The following is a 19,394-nucleotide window of genomic DNA, read 5'->3' on the forward strand; positions in this document are numbered from 1 at the left end:
AGTTTAATTGGCACCTCCCCCACCCTCCATATCCAAGGGGACCATCTTTGTTATCTGATCAACCTACCCCCCAGGGGATGTCTGATTACCCTGGCCTGTCTTCAGCAAGAATCCAGTTAAGTTGGTTCAGCCAAAATTCCCCTCACTCCTGATATTTCCTCTTGGCAATTTTCCATCCATTGACCCCTTCCCCAGCCCCAACCCTATAGATCCTGACTAAGCTATAAATTTCCCATGTTGTGTTTGGAATTGAGCCTTGTTCTATACTGAGGTCTCCTTCCCTCTATGGGAATCATCCTGAATAAAATTCTGTTTCTGTTTAACTAGTGTCCAGCTCTGTTTTGTCTTAGATGCTGGACTGTGTATCCAGTTGCCCATCTCTTCCAACAAGGTGGGCGTTGCAGGGCAGCCATCTGAGACTGTGGCTGGAAGGAGGAGAGAGAGGTCTGGGAAGAGTGGAGCCAGGATCAAGTCTTAGCTCTCTCCTAGGGGAGAGCCAGGAGACAATGGAACCAGGCCTGCCAGGACCTCAAACGAAGGGAATGTAGATGCTGTGAACTGGTGCAGATGGGGTAGCTGTTGTTCGCAAGCTCTTCCGGACTGACTTTGGTTTCTATGGCGACCAGAGATGATTAGATTAGGTGGCACCTGCTGCCTCCAGTTTCAGGATCTCATAAGGTCATTTTCAAATCTTTCCTTTTTGCCTTTCTTCTGTAACATCTTCTTTGGCCTTAAGTATTTAAGCTCTCATTATATTGAGTTTGCTGGTATATGAGACCAAAATGAATCACAACTGATAATTCCAGCAATTCCACTTCCAGGGATTTATTCTAAAGGGTTTTCCATATGTGTTTGTTAAAGCAGCAGAGGATTGGAAACCACGTAAATGTCCATCAACAGTAAAGTAGTTAAGTGGCACCTCCATGTACCCCCAACAGGCTACATGGATCCTGTATCCATGTATGGCTTTACAAAGGGTGATTTTACAAAGTAGGGCTTTACAAAGGGACAAGCAGTGTGACTTTATAAATGGACAAAAAGACTCTTTATTTGCTGATGTTCAGTGACTTCAAAGTTACCTTACTAAGTGCCCTGTGTAGGAAATGCTACCATTTGTTTAAGAAAAAAATTGTAAATTACGAAGTTTGCTCTGGACAGACATGTAGAAATTGATAACCCAGGACTTGGATGGTGGAGGGCTAAAAGACTCACTTTTCACCACATACCCTATTGCTACCTTTTGGATTTTACATCATATGTATCTTTATCTATTCAAATATAGGTAATAAACAGAATAAAGGATTCAGTACCAGGACAATGGTGCACTGTGAACAGGACGGTTTGGTTTTACAGCTACTAGAATTGAGATCTGCTTCCAGACACATAGCTTCCCTGAAACTGTGTGTGAAGTCCACAGTCTTGCTACCATAAACTGGGTTATGATCCTGGAGACTGAATACTAACTTGCTGTGTGCCTGTAGGCTGGTCACTTCACCTCTCTGAACTTCAGCTGGATCACCTGACAACCTAAGGGCCTCCCAGATCCTGCCGGTTGCCCAATACGAGGTTCACCACACAGCCACTAGATGGCGTGCTGCACCTGCAGCTAAAGGAGAGACGCTATGGCTGGGGCCCACCCAGCTTTGAAAAAGGTCTGTGAGTCACCTGAGAAAGCTTAACATCAAAAAGCAGCCCCCAGGAGTATCTTGGGCATCGTAAGGTGAGTGATTCAGAGAGACGTGGAATAACAAAAAGAAGCTGAGGGCTCAGCTTCTCTTGGTGAGAAGGGTAGAGGATGCAGTTAAGTGGGGGTGGCAGGGTGACCTACTTTAGAGGTTGCCAGGACCCCAGGTTTGGCACTCAAGGTTTCTGACTCCCTGTCACTTTAGCGATTCATTGGCCTGGGCACAGAGCCTTGAAGGATATGACCTATGGAATCAATGATGGGCATGTCTGTTGACTTCTCTGAGCCTCTGTTTCCCATTTGCAAAAAAGACATAATAGTCATATTATACCCTATAGGCTTGATCTGGCAAATAAACTTAAAAAAAATTTTTTTTTTGGAGTACAGTCGATTTACAATGTTGTGATAGTTTCAGGTGTTCAGAAAAAGTAAATCAGTTATACATATGTGCTCGTGTGTGCTCAATCACTTCAGTCGTGTCTGACTCTTTGTGACCCCCATGGATTGTAGCCCGCAGGCTTCTCCATCCATGGGAGTTTCCAGGCAAGAGTACTGGAGTGGGGTGCCATTGCCTTCTCCGGTCTAACTCTTTGTGACCCCCATAGACTGTAGCCCACCAGGTCCCTCTGTCCATGAGATTTCTCCAGGCAGGAATACTGGAGTGGGTTGCCATGCCCTCCTCCAGGGGATCTTCCTGACTCAGGGATCGAACCCATGTCTCCTGTGTCTGCTGCATCTCCTGCATTGCAGGCGGATTCTTTACTGCTGAGCTACCGGGGAGGCTCCACATATACATATACTCACTCTTTTTTAGATTATTTTCCCATGTAAGCCCTTCCAGAGCACTGATGACAAATAAACTATTATATGTAGTTCCCTTAGTAGTGTCTACCCCTGACAGAGAAGAGCTCAGTAAATGTAGCTGGTATGCATGTAAAGAGTGGAGACTCAGCTGCCTCCACAGAGAACTCCTTTTCCTGGGAACTGATATCCAGGACTGAGCCCAGATGGGAGGCAGAAGGTCTTCTCCAAGAAGGAAATTCCCCAATTGAGACAGCAGTTTTCTGAACTGTTGTGCAGATGGAGCTAATCATCGCAGGGCTCACCAGGCATTCCCTAACCACTAGTGTAGACGTTTCTCAGATTTTACTTTTTATGGGGACATTCAAGGAAAGTACTGCCTATCTTTGCTTGAAAGCGGTTCTGTTTAAATGTTATAAAATGTAAACGCTATGGAATCAGAAGGGAGCCTGGCCTTTTAAAGAAGTTTTTGGCCAAAGCTAGCATTTAAAACTGCTGGAAATCAGTAGGGCTGTTAACATGTAATTTTTAGCGACTCCAGGCAAATGGCCTTTTCTCCACAGTGGAGATGGGTTTTAGCCAGGAGGGTGCAGGCAGGGCAAGCTTGTCAGGGGAGGACGTCTGTCTCCTCCTGAGTGAGACGTGACCATGTGGGCAGGGCATCGGCACCTTGGAGCTCTCTTTGCCGCTGAGTGGCTCCCTCAGCTGTGGAGGTGCCTGGAGGAAGGGGCGTCCTTCCCGACCACCCCCTTCAGCCCAGGCACAATGTGGACGTTTTTCACCACAGGAGGTTGTGCCTTCTGGGAAGGGGCTCCTTTTCCATTCCAAGGGGAATCAAAACCACCTTGCTTCAGGCCTGAGAGTCAAGTGGAAATAAGTTTTCCTTTCTCTAGCATAAACAGACCTGTGGGAGACCTTTACTGAAAGCATAGATCCCATTCTTCTTCACTTTCTTTCTCCAAAGCAGTGGTTCCAGCAGGTTCCTGTAAAAGGGAAAAAATGCAGATTCCCAAGTCAATTACCTGGAGATTACCCAAGGTCTGGTGAGCTGGTCTTGGCTAGCAGGGCTGACTCTGTACTATCTGATGGAAGGACTCCTGCGTAAGGGGTCTTGGGTTAGCACTGAATGATCCCAGAAGCAGGGGCTGCAGAAGGGCAGCAGAAGGACCACAGAGACCCCATCTCAGGGCTGTTGGCTGAGCTGATAAGCTGGGGCAATTCCCCCCGTGGGGGAAAGAGCAGTAGCGGGGCCCAGACTGAGGGCAGTGAGCTGCTGGTGGGAAGGACGTTGCATTTTCAGGCCTGGCTCTGCTCCTTCCCGCTCGTGTGACCTGGGCAGGTCGTTCAACCTCCCTGAGTCTTGGCTCATCAGTAAAAAGGGGAGAGTAATTCCTGGCTCATGTGGCTCCGGCATCTGGTAGGTGTTCAGCATTGGTGGCTGTTATGTTCCCTGTGGTAGAGAAATTTAACTTGGCCCCGGGGCCCTGGGGGACAGGCTTCAGGGTGTCTGCCTGTGCTGTGGGAACAGGGGAGAGGGTGAGCCTGTGCCCCACATAACTCTGCCCATACATACCCTCCCCCCTGCCAGGGACCCCGCGGCCAGCCTATCCAGGCATCTCCCTGATTCTTACTCTCCCAGTTCAGAGCGTGACTTCCTCCTCGGTCCTTCTCAGGTTTCAGGTTTTTGTTGGGTGATATGAGGCAGATTGAGATGCCTTTGGGGGGTTCCTTCTAACTCTTTAAATCCTGCGCAACGATGAGTTCTGTCCTGTGCAGACTGAGGCAGGGAAAGGCGAGCCCCACTTGAGGCTTCACGGCCCTGCTGAAGACGGGATCTGGGCTCACACTGACTCCCTGGCAGCTCCCGGTGCGTCCTTGGTGACATGGGACATTGTCCACATATCAGGGTCAGATTTTTCCCTGTGAATCAACAGGAAGGAAGAGAGACGTGCTCTCCACAAGTGTTAAATCCAGAGAGGCCTTTCAGTCCAATCCTGGCTCTGCCACTTTCCTTGTATGACTATGGACGCATTATTTTAGCACTGAGTCTCATTTACAAAAGAGGGACAGGATAAAGTGGTCCCTTTGGGGCCTTTCAGTAACGGCAGAGACAGCTTGGTCCTACCCTGAGCTATCTCTAAATTTCCTTGTGAAGATCCATCCTGTCCTCATGTTTTCTGGGCCTTTCTTGAGGTTGGCTTGGAAGCTAAAGCTCCCTCCTCTTAAGCGTTTTAGCTGTGGGACTTTAGATGAGTCCACAGGCTGAGCTGAAGCATGCAACCCTTATTTGTAGGGTTTGACTGCTTCACGGGTTCAGAGAGGAGACAAAGGGATCAACTGTAAAGTGCTGCTCTGGGTATGGTAGATTACAAGGTTCATCTTAACACCCCAGGCAGCTGCTGTTCAGTTTTGATGCCTGAATTGAAAACAGGATGACAGCAGTCTGGTCTCAGGCAGACAGCTGGCTCAACATCCTGGGAGCCCATTCAATTTGCACAGAGCTGGTCCTGGGGGAGGTGGTGTCCTGGGGGACCCACTTGGGTCTTCTGAGTTTCCTTAGCTGTTGGCTGGTAGAGGAGCTTAGTGGACATGTGGTACCTGCCCCTCCTGGCCTCAGCACACCCCTGCAGACCTGTGTTCCTCCTTCCTGCCCTGGAGGCTGGGCTTCTGGGGCTGCTGCCGCTGCTAGAAGAGCTGAGCTGTGGGTTAGCAGCACATGTGACAAGGAGATCCAGGGAGATCCCAGCACAGGGTTTTGAAAATCTTTTCCCTTTCTGGCTATGCCACAGGCCCTCCTTGGCCTCCCTGGCAGGCAAGGGGTGGAGCTTGTTCTCAGGTCTGGAAGAGCAGCTGGGGATTTGGAGCCCTTCCAGCTCTTGGAGAAGGGCCTGCTGTGTGCCCCAACCACCCCCATCAGGCTGGTACAGAGATGGAGCAGTCCTTCTGAGAGCAGGCGTATCCATTAGGGTGGAGTGGGGGAAGGTCCCTGCACTTTGCTTCCAGGTATATTCTTGGAAACTCTAAATTATATGCATTGTTCCTTTGCTCTGAAACTCCCCCTGGCTCCCTGCTGCCTGTGGGATAATACAGCCACACACTGCAGCTTGGTGGACTTGTCCAGGGTCTCTCTTTCACTCCCCTCCTCTTTTTTCTCTTTTCTCCTCCCGGTCACAAGTCCACAACTGTCTTTTGATCTGCTAAACTGCCTGCTAACTGTAGGTACTTGTGAGGCTCCAGAGATCTAACCATGAAGGAGACAGACCCAGAGTTCCCTTCCTCAACCCCATACCCTCCCCTTCCTAAGGCAGCTCTGAGCTCTTTCCAGTGTTCTGGAATTTTCTGAGAGGGTTGCCTTGTCTGAGCCTTCATTCAAGCTCCCGCCCCTGCAGTGCTTTTGGCATTGGCTACATTCCAGCCTTCCTTCCAGGCTCATTCAGGGCCAGCTCTGCTCTGTGTCCATCCCCTCCCTGGCCAGCTATCCCTGCGTCTGCCCTTTCCTCTCCCTGGAAGGTGCATGTACCTGGAAAACCATCGGCACAAAACAATCAAGACAGTGAATATCCATCACCCTGGATCTTTCCTGGGCTCCCTTTTAGTGCCCCTCCTGGCACTGTAAACCGTCAATCTGCTGACCGTCGATCAGCTTACACTTGCCAGAGCTTTATATGGATGGAATTCTACAGTATGTCCTTTCTGCCTGACTTTTGTCACTCAGCATGATTGTGATGCATCCATGTTGCAGGTAACATGGGCTCATCCCTTCATGTTGCTGAGTGGTCACTAGTTCTTGGCAGGGAAATACCCGGTTGGTTTATCCATTCACCTGCTGATGAACCTTTGGCTTGTTCCCGTGTTTTGCTATAAGAAATAAAGCTCAGCAGCTTGTGTTGATATGGAGGCAGCACTACTCAGGGAGCTGGCAGCCCCCTGGCTCTGTCACCCACTCCCTGCATGCAGGTCCCCCCTCCCGGCTGAGCCTCAGTGTTCCCTTCTGGAACATAATGAGGACTAGTGGATCTTAGGGTGCCTCTGGCTCCCACAGCTGCTGTGTTTCTGTGTATGTACTGTCCTGGTCCCCCAGGGCCTGTCCCACTCTGTTGTGCTCACAGTGATGGAAACTCTGGGCACCTCGCAGCCCTCGCCTTGTTCTAGAGCTCTGAAGAGGAAACTCCCATTCCTCATCAGTTCCTGTGGTCTCAGGCTAAGGAGCTTGCAAAGGCCCACCTGACTTGTGCACACATTCCCTGCAGTGCTCATCCCTGTTCTCCAACTGGGACTGGAGTCTATGCCTCATGTGGAGCATCCTCCACCACTGGCAGCAGAGAGCTGGCCCTCAGAGAGCTGGGTTTTCCTGCCTTGGAAGGTGGGGGGCTCGGGCAGAGGAGGTGCAGCTGGGTCTGCCCCTGCTCTCTCTCCCGGCCTCCCAGCAGCCTCTGCAGTGCCCTACTTAGACCCAGGGAGGGGTCTGTCCATCTGTTCACCGCAGTGGGCTGGAGGGGGTGGGGCAGCCACAGACTCAGGACGCATCTGCGGCGCCAGATCTGGAGGATTAATCCCCAATCATTTGGGTTTTGGGAACACTGAGCTCGCTCACGTCCCTGCAGCCTGATGTCACCCCTCCCCCAGCCCTCAACCTGCTGCTCCCTCCTGGGGGCTCTGGAAGGGCGGTGCTCAGGCCCTGTCTTCCAGAGATTTCTGGAGCAGCCACGGGTGCCTAACTGCCTGGGAGGGGAGCTGGGAAGGTGAGAAAACAGAGTAGGCACAGCTACCCAGAGGGTGTGGTAGCTGGTGTGGAAGGTGGGAGCCCTAACACAGGGTCAGAACCCAGTTCTGCCACTTGCTGGTTGGCTAGGTGACTTTAGGCAAATGATGTGACCTCCCTCACCTCCTCTCCTCACCTAGGAGATGGAGACAATTGATGTGATGAGGGATGTGATAAGGATCCGGTAACACATTTAGGCCAGCTCCTGGCATTTGCTTAATAAATATTCTGTGTTCCACCTGCCCCAGCCCCAGCTGACCTAAGGGACCTGGATATCAGTGGCTTCCTGTAGCAGATTCCAGCTCCTAGGTCATCTAAGTACTCCAGTGATTGCCCCCTGCCTCTCCCCTCAAGGGTAGACCAGTTGCCTGAGAGAGGAGCTGATTTGAGCCAAGAAGTGAGAAGTGGATGAGATGAGTGGTGCTCAGGCCCGGAGCTGGGGCTGAGATGTGGCTGGGCAGAGCTGAGCTAAATGAACATGCCCAGATGAAGTAGTGGGGGAAGGGGGTGAAGGCTGAGCTAGCAAAGAGGCACCTGCTATTTTCAGCAAGTCCAAATCCTCAGCTCAGGTCACTGACATCCCAGGAGACTAGACAGCTATGGACTAGAGAGCCCAATCACTTGTGAGCAATGATCAAACAGACAATTTTAGGGCACAGATAAAAGGAAGTGGTAAGTAGCCGGAGTCAGTAACAGTTCATGAAGAACATGCTGGAATAAATGTCACCCCCAATGAAGGGTCATCGATTTGGTTTTGTTCTCTTCTGATATTTTCATCAAAGTCTTGAATAATAGCACAGGAAGCTGGATTATTGAATCTGGGCGATATGGAGCTGGGAGAGAGCGGGAGTAGATTTAATAGTGGAACCAGGCTTCAACATCCAGAACATCATCAAAAGCCTGACACCAACCAGATGAGATTCTAGTAGTGCTAAGTCAGCGAGATCTTACACCAACATTAAGCAAAGCAACTGCTTCGCTACAGTGCAGGAGAGACCTGGCTTGAAAGGGACATAGCAGGCATTAACTGTTTCTCTTACCCTGGCATTTGCTATCTGGAATATGCACGATCAAGGACAAAGAGATGTTCTCAGTCCTCCCCAGCCTGGATAAGTTAGCAGGAGATCAGAGTCAGGAGGGAGGCTCACTTTAGTTATGAGTTGTCAGCCTGGGGGAGAATGCTGTGGTTCCATCTTCCCCAGCCTGGCCAGGTTGGAGCCGAAGAAAATACCAGAAGGAGAGATGGCATCTTCTTCCCAGGTTAAATGTCTACTTAGCCAGGAACTTGCTCTTTCATCTTCCGCTTATTTGAACAAGTCTGATAAACACTGGGGACAGGTGGCAGGAGTTCCTGGGGGCCATTCGCACTCCCTCTGTCTGGCATGGTGGGTGTTCAGTGAGCCAAGGGGACACTGGAAGATGGTTGGGCCACCTTTGGATTTTTACAGATTCCCCCAAGAAGGCAGGCTGCAGGGCCAGAGGAGGCTGGCCTTTCTGTGCAGGGGGACCCCCGCAGGCTGGAGCCTGAGGACACACTGGGTTGGCCTTCTGTGGGAGGGGGCACTGAAGAGGCTCCTGTGTGGGTTCTGGAAGCCCCCATAGGGTCCCTCAAGAGCCAGCACTGGGAGCCAGGCTACACGCTGGGCTTCCCTTGTCTTTCTAAGTCTTCATTCCAGCCAGAGGCTGTGGAAGGGCCAGAAATAGAAGGAGGGGGTGGGGAAAAGGAGCATGCCTCCATCCCTTTCTAAGTCCTTTCAATTGAAGGATGGTCTATTCTGGGAACAGGGAGAAATACAAGCATTAGAATGGATTTGAGATTAAAGTTTTAAACTAGACTAGACTGGGACTTTCTTAAACCCAAGAGTGACCACAAAGCTCTGCGATTGGCCCCAGCTGTTATTTAAGAGGCAGGAGTGGGAGAAGCAGGCTACCGTTGCTAAAGGCTATGAAGGCAGGAAAAACAAGTCCACCAGGTTCAGACAGTGCAATAACCCTGCAGGCTGTGGGGCTTTCAGCTGCCAGGAATGGAAATCCATCTGGGACTTACACTTTCTGTCTCCTGTGACAAGATGGCCTGAGGTCAGGGGTTCCAGGGGCTGCTCACTGTCACAGTGACGGATGAGTTCTGTGTCTGCTCCTTCTGCCAGCCTCTCTGTGCCCACAAGGTCTTCTCTCACGGCTGCCAGGACTCCAGGCATCACACGCAGACCTGGCAGGATCCGGTCAAAGTAGAGCAGCAGTTCCTCTTCTGGGATTTCTTTTAGGAAAGCCTCTCCCAGTAGCCCCCAGCAGACTCCTCTGAAGAACCCATTAATCAGAATGGAACACACACATACTAACCCAATCTTTGGAAAGATGCTTGAGGTCACTGAGACTGGCTTGTTTCCTGGAACTGGGGTTGGGGAAGGGTGAGCACCCAAAGAATGTTTCCCTCTGCCTTAGAGGCAGAAGGGCGCAGGGATGGCTCGATTAGGTAATAAGTGCTGTCTGCCACTGGGCTTCCCCAGTGGCTCAGCGGTAAAGAATCCGCCAGCAATGCAGGAAAAGTGGATTTGATCCCTGGGTCAGGAAGATTCCCCTGGAGAAAGAAATGGTAACCCACTCCAGTATTCTTGCCTGGAGAATCTCATGGACAGAGGAGCCTGGCAGGGGCTTAAACCCCATGGACAGAGGAGCCTGGCGGGGCTTACAGTCCATGGGGTTTCAAAAGAGTTGGACATGACTGGGGGATTAAACAGCGACAATAGTGTCTGCCACAGTGGTTCACACGACAAGCTCCAGGAGAGTTTTGGTGGGCTGCAAGCTCAGCGTGAGGTGGCGCCCATGTGTTAGATGTGCTGTTAAGTTGCATTAATAGGAGCATCCAGAGCAAGGGAGGGGAGGGTCATCACCTCTGTGCGGCTGGACCACCCAAGGCAGATCAAGCTCCTGGGGAAGAAGTAACCCAAAGCTCTTCCAGAGAAGGGCTGATGAGAGGTCTAGATGCACTGTTTATGGAGGTGTGGATGAAAGAATAGGATGTTTAGCCTGGAGAAGATTGGGAGGTACCTGTCCATGTGGGGAGCTGTTCTTGAATAGGAAGAATTCAATAGAAAGAATATGGCCGATGTCTCCATATGGTCATTAGAGATGCTTTTCAGTGAATCAAGGGGCTGCCTCAGAGGGCAAGGGTCCTGTAAATGAGGCTGGATGGCCTGGTAGGTAAGATGCTGAGGGGATTTTTGTTTTGTGGGGGAGGCTGGACTAGAGGCTTTCCAGGCAGGGATGTGCACTGAGTATTTGTCAGAGATTCCTGGGTGGGGCTTTGCCACTTACTAGCCGTGTGACCTTAGGCAAGTCACTTAACATCTCTGAGTCTTACCTTTCCTATCTACCAGAAAGAGGGTAACAGCATTTGCCTGCCAGAGTGGTTGTGAGATCTGTCAATTCGGGGGTACACAGTAGACATTCAATAATGAATAAACCCTTGATTCTTGAGCATGTCCTTTGCCTTTGGAGAAGAGTTGGCACAGTACCTTCTGGAAGCCAAAATTCTCCTTGGAACTTCTTGTGGCCTGGAATGAGGGAAGAATGAGAGTTTTTACGACAAGGGTGAGGACAGAGCACAGCACAGCCCAGGCCAGGCTCCCTGCCCCAGCAGCAGCCTCGGTCTCTCTCCCTAGTTAAACCTGTGCAGTTGGAAGGACAGGACCACTCAGACCCCGACACTGGGTCCGGAACAAGCCCAGGGACCTAGGCCTTCTTCCTACCACTCCAATCTGGTAGTCAGATCAGAATATTCTGTGGTCAGGGATGACCTGTTCACATGCTCCCTCTTCAGTAAATGAGAACTGTGGAAGCGTGTTGACTTGGGGACATGGCTTGGGTCAAAGGCATGACCATTTCCCGGGGAACCCCTGGCCCTTCCAGGTGAAGGGCAGGGGCTGTTTTTAAGGGTGTTCTTCTGCCCTTAATCCAAAGTCCAGGGCTCTGGGTAGAGTTTGCTCAAGTGAGGTGGGTAAAATGTTTAGGACTCCTTGGGGCTCTCCAGCTCAGGGGAACCAGCCTGGCATGCTGTGGGGGACAACTGGGGCCCAGAAGTACTGGGGCTGAGCAGGAGCCCTCATCCAGCACATCCATCATCAATATGGAAGTGAATATGGAATGGTCTGGGCTCTCAGGACCTTGTATCTTTCTTTAGTTTTATCATCTGTAAAATGGAAGTGTTAATCCTCGCCGAAATCATAGAGTTGGCCAATGAACCAATAAGACAAGGAAGTGAGAGGGCTTTGTAAATGGAAAATGCCCCTTGTGTGGACTTTGGGGAGTTCATGGCCAGAGGAAATTATGGAGAAGATCAGGTCAATTCCATCATAGCCCCCATCCTTGTGTGGGGGGGCACCACCTACAAGGCCCTCCCCTGCAGCTGGGCGACGAGGGGCAGGAGTGTGAGTCTCCTGGTGTTTGTCCAGATGTAGATGTGGGAAACTGCCAGCATTGGAGTGACTCAATCTCGGAGATTAGCAGCTTTCATCTGAAATCAGAGTCAGGGAAGGCTGGGCGCTTACTCTGTATGGGTGTGTGGGAGGGGGCGTGGAAAATGAGACTATATCTGGATACCAGTCCTGGCTATCTTGCCTCATGACCTTGAGTGTCTCACTTCCTCTCTCTGAACCAAAATCACTTCCTCCCTTCCTCTGAAAAAGAGGAGCTGGACCAAAAATCTAGAGGGAGTGTGCATGTGTGTATGTGATTCTTCGCAATCTTTAATCAAGGTGATGGCAGTGCCTGAGGCTGTTGTTCTAGTATCACTGGGCGAGAGCTGGGGACCGTGTCCACTATGGACTGGGCAGTTCAAGGGCCCCTCAGGAAACAGAGTCTCAGTCTTCTAGCCTGAACTCAACTTCGGGACTGAGAGGGGGCTTCAGCTTCCTGCTACTCAGTGCAGATGGCCAGGTTTGCCCTGGGGTGGGGCTGTTGCCTTTTGCTCTGACAATGTATCTGTTCTGAAGTCCTTCCTTGGCCCTAGACACCCCTTCCCTGCCTCTGGCTTCCTGAGATAAGTTGTGGTAAAGCTGTTGGCCTTGAGGGGGCAGTGCTGAGCCTGAAAAAAGAGCTAAATGGTTCTGCCCACCTGAGGTGGAACAGAACTTCTTGGCTCCATCAGGATCCGTCATCTTTGAAGGGAGACATTTTTAAGTTATGGCCTCCCCTCACCAAGGTTCCAAATAAGAAACCACATGTCCTAAACAGCTCAATGGGCTTCTCAGGTGGCACTAGTGGTAAAGAACATGCCTGCCAATGCAGGCGACGAAAGAGATGCGGATTCGATCCCTGGATGGGGAAGATGCCCTGAAGGAGGGCATGGCAACCCACTCCAGTATTCTCGCCTGGAAAATTCCACGGACAGAGCAGCCTGGAGAGCTACAGTCTATGAGGTCGCAAAGAGTCCGACATGACTGAAGTGCTTTAGACACATGCAAACAGCTCTACAACTTCTGCCAAACCTTTGCCGAAGACGTGGCCCACCCTGGGGACAGGATGCAATGAGCTGGCTGAGACCGTGCCCTTCCTAGCCAAGAGGCCAGGGCTCAAATCCCGACTCTGCCACCAACCCACTGCCTGATCTTGGCAAATGAGTTGCTCCAAGCCTTGGTTCGAGCTGATGCATAATCGGGAATAAAATATGTATTTCATAATGCCATGGCCTTCAGTTAGAGAAGGAGTTATAAGCTAAGCTCCTTTTAGAATTTATTGAGGGGGAGAGGTCAACCTTCTCCCTTCATCAGACAGAGATTTCAGTAGGTCAGCTTTCCCAAAGTGCGCTCTGTGGGACTCAGGGTATGAGGAGATGCTGTGCAAACAGAAGAGCTGGTGCTGGGAGTACATTTGGGCAGCACTGGATGGAGCCCAGGTGAACAGCTGTGTCTGGGGCCAGGCTTCTCAGAACCTTCACTGAGCTAAGATGTCTTGGGATGCTTCACGCGTGAGCAATGTTTTTCCCCGCCCCACCCCTAGGGTTCACCTGACCAAGAAACTCTTTCCACAAGGCACACCACGGGACACATTTTGGGAAGTTTCCGTTGCAGGCCCTTTTCTCTCTCAGCTCCCAGGAAGCTTCAGTCTCCATCTGAGGCCAACGCTGAGGCACCATATCAGGCGGAATCGTGGTATTTTTATACCCCTCCCTGTGCTATGGTGCTGGTTTGCTATTTTTGTTTTGCTGTACATATACTTTTTAGTGCAGGATGCCTCAGAGGCTGGGTGGAAGTGAGGAGGGTGAGGGAGGCATCATCTGGAGATAAAAGAGCCCGCGCAAGGACCACAGGCTGTTCCAAGCCCTTAGGAGCTATGGGCAGGGGCTGGGATGCTGTTTCAGCACTGTCACCTTTCAGATCACCCCTCGGAAGACTAGGACGAATGCAGCCCCTGGGCCATTGCTTCCAACTCTGATGATTTTGCTCTAGGCAATGAAGAAAGGAAGGCAAGGGTCAGCAAGTTTATGTTCTGTAGGAACTGCTTAGGAAAGTCGAAGCAATCTTGGACCGGTCACTGCTGACCTCAAGAATGACACTCTTTCTTAACTTAGCTGTTCTAAGAAAGATAGAGGCAGACAGGCTGTGGGCAGGAAGCCCTGGCTTTTGATGAGGTGTCTTAGGTACAGATGAGCCAACAGGAGCTCGAGTTCTGCAGTGGCCAACCCAAGGGCTGAGGCCAAGCAGTGTGGTCCAGGGGCCTTCCCTCAGCTACAGGGAGCAGCCAGGAGTGCCTCAAAGGCTGGCTGTATCCTGCTTCCTGTAGGTGCCACCACTGCTTTCTCCGATTCCTGAATCCCCAGTAAATAGGTCTTTCTCTGTATCTTTCAAGTGACCTATGTGGGTAGGTGGGAGGACTGGGATAAGGTGCCCCTGCCCCTACCCCTTTTATTTCTCTAGTGTTTTGATCTGCAGGGAGCAAACCATTAGTAGGGAGAGAAATCAATTTAGTGGGCTGTGACCAGCATTTTATAACATGAACTAGAACAGAAAGCATTAGAGTGCACTGGCTGTAGTACAGGTTTCATGAAAGACAGACAGACAGGTACATAGATAGGCATGGGTTGTGGTGTCAAAAGCCACTGTGGCTCGCACTCAGTGACATCTGGAAGCCAGTGGCTAGCTGATTCCAGGCACTGGCACCAGCTGGGCAGGGCCCATCTGCTCCTGGGTCTGTCCTGGGCTCTGGGGCCCACTTCCAGGCTGAGCTGTCCCTCCACACCCAGAGAAAAATGAACCCCAAAGAGAACCTCTATGTATCTCCCCCTGAGCTGCGTTTGCTGTGTGTGTCCGCAAACCCCGGCGGGGGAGTGGCTGCTCCCCAGTAGCGACAAGGGTACATGATAACAGAGGCAGCTGAGCCTGAGCCTGGTCTCCATGGACAGTATTTATTAGGCGCCATTCTCGGTGTGAAGACAGATACACAGGAGGGGCTGAGGGCAGGCCGTGGCAGCTGCGGCCTTTGGGGTCCAGGGGCTGCCCGGGGTGAGGGTGTGGGCGCAGGGGCGTGTCACCCACATGTATTGCATATTCTGTGGCAGTGTGCCCAGGCATAAGGCATTGGGGAAGCAGAGAGGCTGCCTGCAGTGGGAGGGGTGGGGGAAGCAATGCTGGCCTTCCAGTTCGCTAGGAAAGACCCGGCTGGAGATGGAGCAGCCCACTCTGTGAGCGCCATTCGGCCTCCTTCCCCACCATCTCCCTGCAACTTTGGTTGTGGCTCCCTCGGGACTGACGGGACGGGACCCCTCGAGGGCAGGGTCACACACAGGACAGAAGTAGCCGGCACCGCACCGCCCCCCAACGAAGACATAGAGGGCACCCCCAGGTCCTGGGCCCTGCTCTCTATGGCACCTGGGCAGCCAGGTCCTCCCCACTGAGACAGGGCTCACACACAGACTTGCTCCCTCCCAGAGGAGCCCAGAGGCTGAGCATATGGTAGGGGTGGGGCTGGGGCTGATCACCCTGAGGGCCCCCACTCTAGCTTCCCTGAATGCCAGGGCCGGCCCTGCTCAGCAGTGTTAAGGAGCTGACACGGGAGCAGCGAGAGGGGGTAGTCTGGAGGGGGAGAGGCCCCTCACCCACCCCTCGATGCTGTCCTGAGTCGCAGTGCCAGTTCCCGTTCTGGGTGCCAACGGTGAAGAGCCTAGGGTCTCACCTCCATCTGCTGCACTCCACCTGGGCTTCCGGATCGCAGGTGGGACAGGCAGTGGGTACGACAGGGAGGGCCGTTCCTTGCTGCAGCTGTAGTTTCTCTCTAGCTCCTTGGGACACAGGTACCTTCGCTGTCTGTGGGGCCAGAGATCATGTCCCAGGAGGACACGCCTGTGGCTCTCTAGGCCACTCTGCTGGATTGCCAGACTCCTAGAGCCCAGCTCCTGGCCTTTCTTTTGTGAGTCTCAGCTTTGCTTACCTGGCCCTAAGGATTCCCCTCTTTATGAGGAAGAAGTTCAGAGACTGCGTGGGGGTGGGGGTGGGGGTGGGGGTGAGCATCCTGGCCTGTGTCAGCAGCCCACTAAGAGCCCTGCCTCGTGGTCAAGTGGAGGATCAGCTGAGCCCATCACAGGCTCAGTCCTGAGCTCTGGTCCTGGTCTAAGGCCCAGCTGCCCACCCAACGCCGGAGTGTGCAGGCCAGGAACTCTGCTTGCAAAGAGCAGGCAGAGGAGTCAAAAGGCAAGAGCACTGGGGACAAACAGCCTGTGTTCTTGCTCCCCTTTGCCTTTTCTTACCCGTGTCACCTTGGGCAAGTCACGTCACACGTCTGGGTTTCAGTGCCATCTGTAAAATCGGGGTGAGAACTCCTGCCCTGGTGACTGGGGGGGGAGGGCAGGGGGGAGGTTGAGAATCGAAGGAATCGGTAGAGAGGACAGGGTTTTCCAACTCACTCCACAGATCTAAGAGTCAGTGATTAGTAGCAGCAGCCAGGGACCACAAGGAGGAAGTTTTCTGTCTGATTCCAAGGGTGGTGTCTGATCTGGAAGGCTGGGTCTGCCTGCGAGGATGTACCTGCAGGCCAGTTAGCTCTCATCTACCAGGGGGACCATCCAGCAGACTGTGGGCCCCCTACCTGCCCCTTCCCTTCTCCACCCCTCCTGCAGCCTGCCTGCCCCTGCTTCCATCTGCCTGCCCTCTGGGGACTAGCTTTAGGGACTGCTGGGTTTCCATTTCCTCCAAAACTGCAAAGCCATGCAAAACAACACCAAAGGGAGTGGGAGACTGGGAGACACAGCTGGGGATGAGTAAGGGGAGTGGGACTGAGTGGGGGTGACCTCGACAAAGACACCCTGACTTCTGGAGCCAAGGGAAGGTAGGAGACCTGGAAGGACAGAGGTATAAATAGAGATGCACACTTACACGGAACACTAATTTCCTTCCGGAAGGAGGAGGGGGAGGGGTTGGGGGGCTCTGGATACCAGCAGGGGCCTCTGCGAACTGGCGAGCTCCTTATTTTTCCAAAGGGATGGGAGGCTCCCAGCTTCTGCCTTCCCTCCTCCACTCCCCTCCCCCCAAGTTTCACATTTCTCGGAATTTGCAGGGCGCAGATGGGGACTCCGGGGTTCCTCAGAGCCCCAGCTCCTGCCGGCTGGTGCAAGCAGGCACAGTCGGAGATGGGGGGCAGGGGGAGGGTGGTGAGGGGTGTAGGGGCGCCCCCACGAAGCCGAAGGCGGCTGGGGCGGTCCCTTCGCAGACCCCTGCTGCTCCTGGGGCAGAAGCCCCCTTCCCCCGCACCCTGCCCCACCCCGCCCGTGCTCCTAGGTGCTCCTAGGTGCTCCAGGCCCCGGAGGGGGGCGTTCACACGGAGCTCCTGCGCTTCATGAGGCTGCGGAAAGTGGACAGGCTGTGTAGGCCGGTAGACACGGAGCTGATGGCGGAGCGCTGCGCCCCGCTGCAGAGACAGCGGTGCGAGGGCGTGTCGCTGTAGCGGCCGCCCCCTCCCGGCGATGAGTGGCTCTGCTCGACGCACGTGTCGGACGTGGAGAGGTCCCGCGGGATGATCATGGGGATGGAGTACTGCAGCTTCTCGCGGCTCTTGTACCAGAGGCACGAGCACATGGACTGGAAGTGCAGCACTTCGGCGTAGACATTCCGGAAGCCGCCGCCGCCGCCGCCCGCCGCGGTGGACGAGGCGGTGTCGGTGGTGTGAGCGCTGCCGCCCCCGCCGCCCGCGCCGCCCGCGCTGCCCCCGCCGCCCGCCTGCCCGTTGCGCGTGAGCAGCGCGCGGTGCTCGGCGTCGCGCTTCTCGTCCTCCGCGTTCATGGTCATGAAGCGCAGCACCACGAGGTTGAGGAAGGCGCCGATGACCGTGAGGCCCGTGAGGATGTAGACGAAGCTGAAGGCCACGTACTGAGGCTGCGTCTGCAGCGCCTGGTCCTTCTGCAATGCCACGTAGTCGCCGAAGCCAATGGTGGTGAGCGTGATGAAGCAGTAGTAGTAGGCCTGGAAGAAGGTCCAGTGCTCGTAGTAGGAGAAGGCAGCGGCGCCGATGCACAGCGTGCTGATGCACGAGAAGAAGCCGATGAGCACCATGTTGGCCATGGACACGTCTGCGCGCCGCATGCCCAGCCCCCGCTTGGCTCGGTGCAGCAGGTACTTCACGAAGGTGTTGATGCGCTCGCCCAGGCTCTGGAACATGACCAGCGTGAGCGGGATGCCCAGCAGCGCGTAGAACATGCAGAACACCTTGCCGCCATCGGTGCTGGGTGCCGCGTGGCCGTAGCCTAGGGGAAAACGGGGCAAGAGGAGAGAAAGCACATGCTGATGGGGCTGCCCTTCCAGAAACCTGCCTTCCTTCCCCCTGCTCTCTCCTCATCTTCTGCCACGGTGGTGTGGAGTCTGGCCTCTTTTTCCCGACAGGGAAGCCTGGCCTACTGCAGCCCATGAGGTCGCAAAGAGTCGGACACGACTGAGCGACTGAACTGAAGAAAAGACAACACACAGTTATGGGCGCATCCTTGTTCCCAGGCACGGTGCTAGTTCCTCACTGATGAATTTTCGTTTATTCTTCTGATCACTCCCTGGGGGTCGGTAGAGAGGAAGAGGAAGCAGGGAGGGTTAAGTGCCTTTCCAAGGTCAGGCTGTTTGGAAGCAGAGCAACCTGCCTTCAAATTAGAGTCTGTTTGATCAAAGACCCGACCTTTTTCTATACCCAAAAGAGGAGCTGACTGATGCTGCTGTTGGGAACTTAGTCATGGATAGCATGAAGAGCACTGGCGAATCAGTTGGGAAACCTGGCTTCTAGTTCACTGCCTGTGGGCATTGGACCCGTTCCTAGTCCTCTCCAGGCCTCAGTTTCCTTGACTATAAGGGAGGAGGTTGGACTTACTGAGTTCTGACATTCTGGGATTCGATGTGAAGGGGGGGAAACTGGGTTCCTTGATGAGTTCCTTGCTGCCAGCTAAAGCTTGGGGGGTAGTTCCCCACTGGGGCTCCCAGAGGCAGCTGGCCCACTCGTGTCACAGAAGGGGAAAGGAGACAGTCCCCTCGCCCCATGAATTAGTGCTCCACAGTCCTCATCAGACTCTGTCTGGGGCCCTGTGGTCATCCTCTGTGCCTGCCCCCGAAGTACCATCTGTCCTTATGGGGAGGTGGTGTTGCCTTTGTCAAAGCAAGAGCCTTCCAGGTGTTACTATCACCAGGCAGGCAATCTCAACCCATACCATGCCCACCCTGCCCTTCAGTCCTTACCCAGCCAGGAGCCAGGCAGAGGCAAAGCCTCCCTGTGAGCCAGTTATCACATGGCCTCAGTCGAGAGTTCTGCCTGGAGGACTTCCCTGATGGTCTAGTGGACAAAAATCTGCCTGTCAATGCAGGGGGCACAGTTTCGATCCTTGGTTCGGGAGGATTCTACATGTGTTGGAGCAACTAAGCCTGTGTGCCACAACTACCGAGCTGGTGTTCTAGAGCCTGCAGGCTGCAACTCCTGAGTCTGTGTGTTGCAACTACTGAAGCCCGTGCGCCTAGAGCCTGTGCTCTGCAACAAGAAGAAGCCCCTGCAGTGAGAAACTCGATCAACATAGCAAAGCGTAGCCCCTGCTCACCACGACTAGAGAAGTCCTGTGCACAGCAGCAAAGAACCAGTGCAGCCAAAAAAAAAAAAAGTTCTGCCTGGAGACACAGAGGTGAAAGGACCCTGGAT

General features: G+C 53.4%; 1 protein-coding gene across 1 annotated transcript in view; it reads right to left on the minus strand.

The window, feature by feature from the left end:
* Positions 1-16,967: 16,967 nt before the first annotated feature.
* The window catches only part of KCNK3 (potassium two pore domain channel subfamily K member 3), a 36,586-nt gene continuing 34,159 nt past the window's right edge, over positions 16,968-19,394 (minus strand). The window contains exon 2 of the mRNA XM_002691458.7: positions 16,968-17,976. Coding sequence (XP_002691504.1) covers positions 17,051-17,976 — 926 coding nt within the window. The 3' untranslated portion in view covers positions 16,968-17,050. The remainder of the gene's footprint in view (positions 17,977-19,394) is intronic.

The sequence above is a fragment of the Bos taurus genome, chromosome 11, assembly GCF_002263795.3.
Source record: "Bos taurus isolate L1 Dominette 01449 registration number 42190680 breed Hereford chromosome 11, ARS-UCD2.0, whole genome shotgun sequence".
NCBI lineage: Eukaryota > Metazoa > Chordata > Mammalia > Artiodactyla > Bovidae > Bos > Bos taurus.